This window comes from Lipotes vexillifer, unplaced genomic scaffold (assembly GCF_000442215.2).
Source record: "Lipotes vexillifer unplaced genomic scaffold, Lipotes_vexillifer_v1.1 scaffold161, whole genome shotgun sequence".
Taxonomy (NCBI): domain Eukaryota; kingdom Metazoa; phylum Chordata; class Mammalia; order Artiodactyla; family Lipotidae; genus Lipotes; species Lipotes vexillifer.
This window is the reverse complement of record NW_006779016.1, coordinates 949120-954979: the sequence shown is the minus strand read 5'-3', so window position 1 is coordinate 954979 and position 5860 is coordinate 949120. Positions and strand designations below refer to the sequence as shown.

General features: G+C 39.3%; 1 protein-coding gene across 1 annotated transcript in view; it reads right to left on the bottom strand.

Moving 5' to 3' along the window:
* Nucleotides 1–2080: 2080 nt before the first annotated feature.
* The window catches only part of CLDN12 (claudin 12), a 10321-nt gene continuing 6541 nt past the window's right edge, over nucleotides 2081–5860 (bottom strand). Inside the window, exon 3 of the mRNA XM_007452055.1 lies at nucleotides 2081–5378. Within this exon, the coding sequence (XP_007452117.1) occupies nucleotides 4611–5345 (735 nt within the window). The 5' untranslated portion in view covers nucleotides 5346–5378 and the 3' untranslated portion in view covers nucleotides 2081–4610. The remainder of the gene's footprint in view (nucleotides 5379–5860) is intronic.

Below are 5860 nucleotides of genomic sequence, written 5' to 3'. Positions count from 1 at the left end.
TCCTGCTAAAAGGACCCAGTCATACTGGGTTTTTCATACAAAATAAGAAAAAATTTCTCTCCTCATTCACCATCTCCTTTTCTTCATCAAAATTTGCTGAAGGATTTGTTTCACATAACAGTCTGGAAAGCTGGAATATTTCCAAACAAATTAAAACAAACAAACCCAAATTTCCTGTTAATAGCAGATTTGGATATGACTATTAGGCAGGCTATAGTTGTGCTTTTTCTCTCTGAGTTCCACAGTCCTGAGGTGAGGTTTTAAAGGGCTTTGGCATGCTATGTCACTGACAGAGAACCTTCCTGGGCTGGAGGGTGGTGAGACACCCACCAGGGACAAGGAGAATGACCTTCTCCTAGAAAGGTTACTCCAGTGTGGGGGAGGGGAAAGAAGGGGAGATAGCCCTTAGGCTAACCTATCAGTATACTTCAGGATTGAAGATACTGCTAAGCAATGAAATGGCATAGCTAATTAAGATCCCATGAGTCCTGTGGTTCTGTCACTTTGATTTACATCTCTTCTGCAAGGACCTTTCCTTTTTTTTCCCAGAGAAACCTGACACAAGCTCTTCAAATTCTCTCCTAAAAGAGTTACTGTAGGAAATATTTTAGAGACAACTTAGACTGTAAGGTTTTATGCTTTTCTATTAAAATGAAGAGGTGTGAGATCAGGAGAGGTAGAGAAGGAGGCAAAAAGTAAAAAGTGGAACTGACAAACTGCACGTTTCCTCAAGATTAGTCTCAAGCTATGTATTTTTAACGGAAACACCACAAAAACAATGATCTGATCTTCTTGTTGCATCATATTAGAAGGTGCATGGTGTTGGTTTGTTGTATTGGTAATAAATTTAATCACTTGGTTAAGGCTGTGTCTGCCAAGTTTATCCACTAATAAAGTTACTACTTTTCCCTCCGAAATTAGTAATTTGTGGAGCAGTATTTTGAGACAACGTAAATATCCTCTTTCTCATCAAACTTTCATCAACTAGTTTCAATTCTATTGATGTTTTCCCAATGTCAACTATTTTTCCATATTTATTATTTGGTATTTTACTTTAAGAAACAACTTTTCTTTCTTCCCATTTGTATCAGTAGGGATGCATGGATTTTTGCTTTATTCAATGGATTATAACCCATTACTATTATTTATTTTGATGCTCAGATTGTCCCAGATTTGGCCAGTGGGAACCTCTTTAAGCCGGCTTCTGTGTAATTGGATAAATCCCCATCATTCTTTGACCATTTCCTTTACGGAAGACGATGTGCTGGGCTCATTTTGTACTGTCCCTACCCCAGGAGTGGAATCAGTCTTTTCTCCAAGGAGCTCTGTGTAGGGTGTATTTTTAAAACACTGGTCTTGGATAGTGGTTGCAAGGCATCTATATTTCTCACTTCTGGTTGGTAAATCAGTCTCTTGTGAATTTGGTTAGCATGAAGAGTTTCTCTAGCATTTCAGCCATCCTCGGTGAGACTGTGCAACCAAGGGGCAGACTCCGGACTGTGGTACGTTAGTATAATCAGCTATGGGGATTGGCCAGCTTGAAGCAGCTTTGGATTTCCAGTGCAACGTATGGCTCTGGCATCTAATGTCCCACCAGACAGCCTTGGGTTCAGTGAGGACTGCTTGTGAATGCTCTCACCAGGAGGCAGAAAACTAAGAGCTCATTCCAGGCTCCAGAAATTCTGAGGTGACTTACCTGTTAGGACTGCTTTTCCTGTTAACCTCGAGTTCTGAAGAATAAGGAAAGATCTGCCACTTAACCATCTGAGAAATCCCAATCTCCAAGATCACAGACTGCTGAAACACTCCATTGATGAGGCAAGTCTGGCACATTTGACTTTATTTGGTGTTTTTTTTGTGGAATGTTGAAATACTCCAGTGAACTCCTAAGACCACTCTTAGAAATGAAGGGTCCTGATGCTTCTGAGATAATAATGCCAAGTTTTCCAATTCTGTTCCAATTGCTATTCTACAGGGCTTTAAGTGGTGCTGTGTCTTTTTCAATTTGCACATATTTGAGAAACATTTCTCAAAATATTTCAACTTAAAGCACTGACGAAATGAGGATAGAAACAGAAACTTGTAAAAATACATCTTTTAATAAACATCAAGTACAGTGCAGTTTTATCGAGGTTTTACATTGCAGTTTACAGCAAACATATTATCTATTATAGTGTATTTTTATTTACAAGTAAAGTAAGCTCAGGTTTTTTTTTTCTCCCATGGTTGGATAAACCAGATCTGGTGGATCATACTACATTTAAGGTTTTCCAAGCTTCTGTAAAAGGCCTTTAACATTAAGAGACTTGTAACAACAAAAAAAGATAGCCCCCATCACAATGATAGACTGATGAATGCTCAAAAGTTATTAAAAAGAATGATAAATACTTGATTTCCTTTGATGGCTTTGAAGAATAGCTCCTGATAGCAAATTTGAAATATTAACGACAATAAGGGAAACAACTGTTTCTTTTGCCAAGTGAATCTATAATAAATACTAATTAGACGCTACAGATTATGAAAAGAATCCGAAAGATTCTTACAAGAAAAGTTTAACATTATATACGTGAACCCATGGACTAAAAACTGTCTAGAATATTAATGGCTGAGTCTGCTTTTAACATTGTTTATACAAAGAATGGTGGAACTCTTGACACTTTTGGACAATTTCAGTGAGAGAGGGGACAGAAATTAATTAGCAAAGGGGGAAATTAATATTAATCTCAAAATTCTACCTGCCGCTGTCTTGGAATGATCAAGACTCAGCTATATCTGAGAAGAATTAAAAGAACTGAAGGAAATCAGAAGCTACAGCTAAGAAAACCGTAGTTTTGCATGCTTTTAACTGATGGCACTTAAAAATTATACAACTGTATTTACTTGCTATATACATAAACTAGTGTTTGTAATTAGAAACAAAAGTACCATTTACATCCACAGAAGTACCAGAAGCATACTCAGATTTGCAAAAGAGGCACAATAATCTGTTAACCATGCAACTAGCTGTCTGTGAATTTTGTAATGGGTAATAGAACAAAATCCCCATGAACATAGCACTAATGTGTAACAAATTACATCAAATAAACAGCTCAAATTCATAAGGGTAAACACCCAATATCCCTGAATTTCTAAGCATTCATCTCGGTGTTAACATGGTTTCCTCTAAATGTTACCCCATTAGAAGAGAGATTTTAAATATTCTTCCCTCTTTAATACATCATCATACTTTCAGAGGTGAAAAGGGAACAATATAATCTTTACCACTTTTGCCCATCCATTCTTATGAATCTGATATCATGTTATTACAGTGTCTAGGCGAACGTAGGTGCTCTAAAGGATCTAACAAACTGAATTTCTGCGTTCTAAATATTGCTGGTATTGTACAATAAGCCTGTCTGCCAGAAAGCCATGTCTCTGGGTGAAATATATTCCTAGATCAATGATTGAGAAGTGAAGACCAGCTGCCACTGAAGTCAGACTGTTCCCTAATTGTCAGATAACAGTTTGATCTTCTCTATTAAATTACAATTTCTTAGTAGATGGGACCAGATCTCATTCTTTGCATGTATCCTCTACAGCACCTAGTAAAGTGTTGGGCAAAGATATATCCTCAAGGAAATAATCAGTGGTGGGGGCAGGAACTGAATCAAGGGTGAATGCGGTCATGGTGAAGTCATGCCTCACTTCACCCATCACCCAAAAGGCAGTCACCAGAATGAATCTCTGATGTTGTCACTGAAGAACAGATGCTTGTCCCCTACCACTGTCTAAAGGAGAACTAACCACTTGGCCCTCTTTATTTCTTTCTCTTAGTCACTAAGAGATTATACGTGGGCATGAGTACCACTTGGTGGATGATATCTGGAGAAAAGTTTTTCTGCCTCAGAGGAAGCACCAATCCATCGCATGGGCACACTTTAACTTTAATAATACAACTTACAGAACTATTAACTTTTAAAATTATGTTAAATGTTATCCATACTAATAGATATTTTAAATGTTAGGTTTATTCTCTCTGATATCACTTAAAATACATTTTATTTTTAAACACAGGCATGAGGTAGAAGGTAAGAACTCACAAAAGAAAGTCATCTTCAAAATACCGAACTCTATTCAATACATTTAGCCCCGAGAAAGAGTAAGAAAAGTTACAGCCTAAGCTGGTAGACTGGCTACTGTTAAAATATTACCCTTACCTGAAAAAAAATTTTTAATTTGAAATTGCCCTTTTTCCCAATTTAAGGTATTATAGCAAAAGGACAATACACATTCTGAAATACTCATAAGGATCGCTTGTAAGAGCTTCTCTTAGCAATCATTTTTTACTATGTTGCTCTAAATCACCTCAATTGAGACACAGGTCCTTTCCACCAAAATAACTGATCAGAAATCAACCTGGAGGTTAAAAATACTTCTAGCATAAGAAGATAAAAGGAATGATTCACATTTAAATATTGTACTTTTCATAAAAACTAGCAGCACTTCATCCTACTAAGACATACTAATTTGGCTTCACTGACTGATCAAAGGAAAATGTATATAGGTCCAAAATAGCTCCTTGCACAAGGGAAATGTGAGGCTACAAGTTTTCTTTAGCAACTATTTCCCCACTAGGCGGTGTGTGAAACTACTGGAATGTCGATTTCTATGGCAGAGAGGCGGGAGCGTGCTGAATAGGGCTGTGAATATGTATGCATACTGGGAGGATGGGAGTACAGCGGTTGCCAGAAAGGAGAAGGCAAAGATTTGCATGCACAGTACCAAATAAACAGTAGAAGGGAAGTCGTAAACAAGCCCCCAGCACTAGCAATAGTGACATACACTGCATAGTCAAACATAAAGACTGGCTCGAACTTCCTGTTCAGATGGATGTTATAAAAGATGACCCAGATGGATGGGGAGAGGCTCACAGTACCTGCCAGGAAAAACAGCAGCCCGGCCACCAGATGGCAGCCGGCACTATTGACCAGACACTTGGCCAGTTTGATGTTGGGGACCGAGGACCTGAAGGCGGTGTTACACATTCCAATCAGGCAGAGCAGCAGGGCCCCCATTGCAATCAGGATGCTGAGGGGCAGGGCAAACTGGAGGACCCGCAGGTCCAGCTGGTCAACTGATGAGTACCAAGTAGTGTCGTACATCAGGCAGTCATTGCCCCCGTCGTACCGGGCACACTTCACCCACAGGCCTGTGTAAACAGTCAGATTCTTCTCATTTCTGTTGAACGTGATCAGTCGTAATTTTCTCCAGTTGGGAAGCAGAGTCCCCGCAAAGAGGCCTGCTACCGAGGCGATTCCACACAGGAAGGAGAGGACCGTGGCTGCATGGACATCCCGACAGCCCATGGCAGGCAGGCTTGTGCAGTAATGCCAGTCAGACTAGGGGGTGACACACAAGAGGACAAATCATGAGGGGACAATAGGAGAGCATGGTGCTGACCGGAAACACGACCAATGACATATATGCAAACAGGGAAATTCTGTCCCTTGTCTCCTCTCCATGTACAATATGAATGTATATAAGCACAGATGCATGTGACCTCAGAGCACAGCTGCACACACATGATTGCTTACTACTGCCTGGGTCATATAACTAAAGTCTTCACACATGAGTATTTTTCTACACAGTGAATCAGAGGAACAACCAAAATAATTTCAGATTCTCTTAACATCACATCAGGAATTCTCTCAGTTGTCCAAAATCACTCATTCGACAACCACATATCAAGCACTTTGATGTGTCAGACACTCAAATATATAGGGTCAAAGCACTCATCAACTGTCAACTACAAACAACACAAATTCGGCTTCAAATGCTCACGCAAATGTAAAATGAGACCAGCATAAAAGAAAGGCATAGG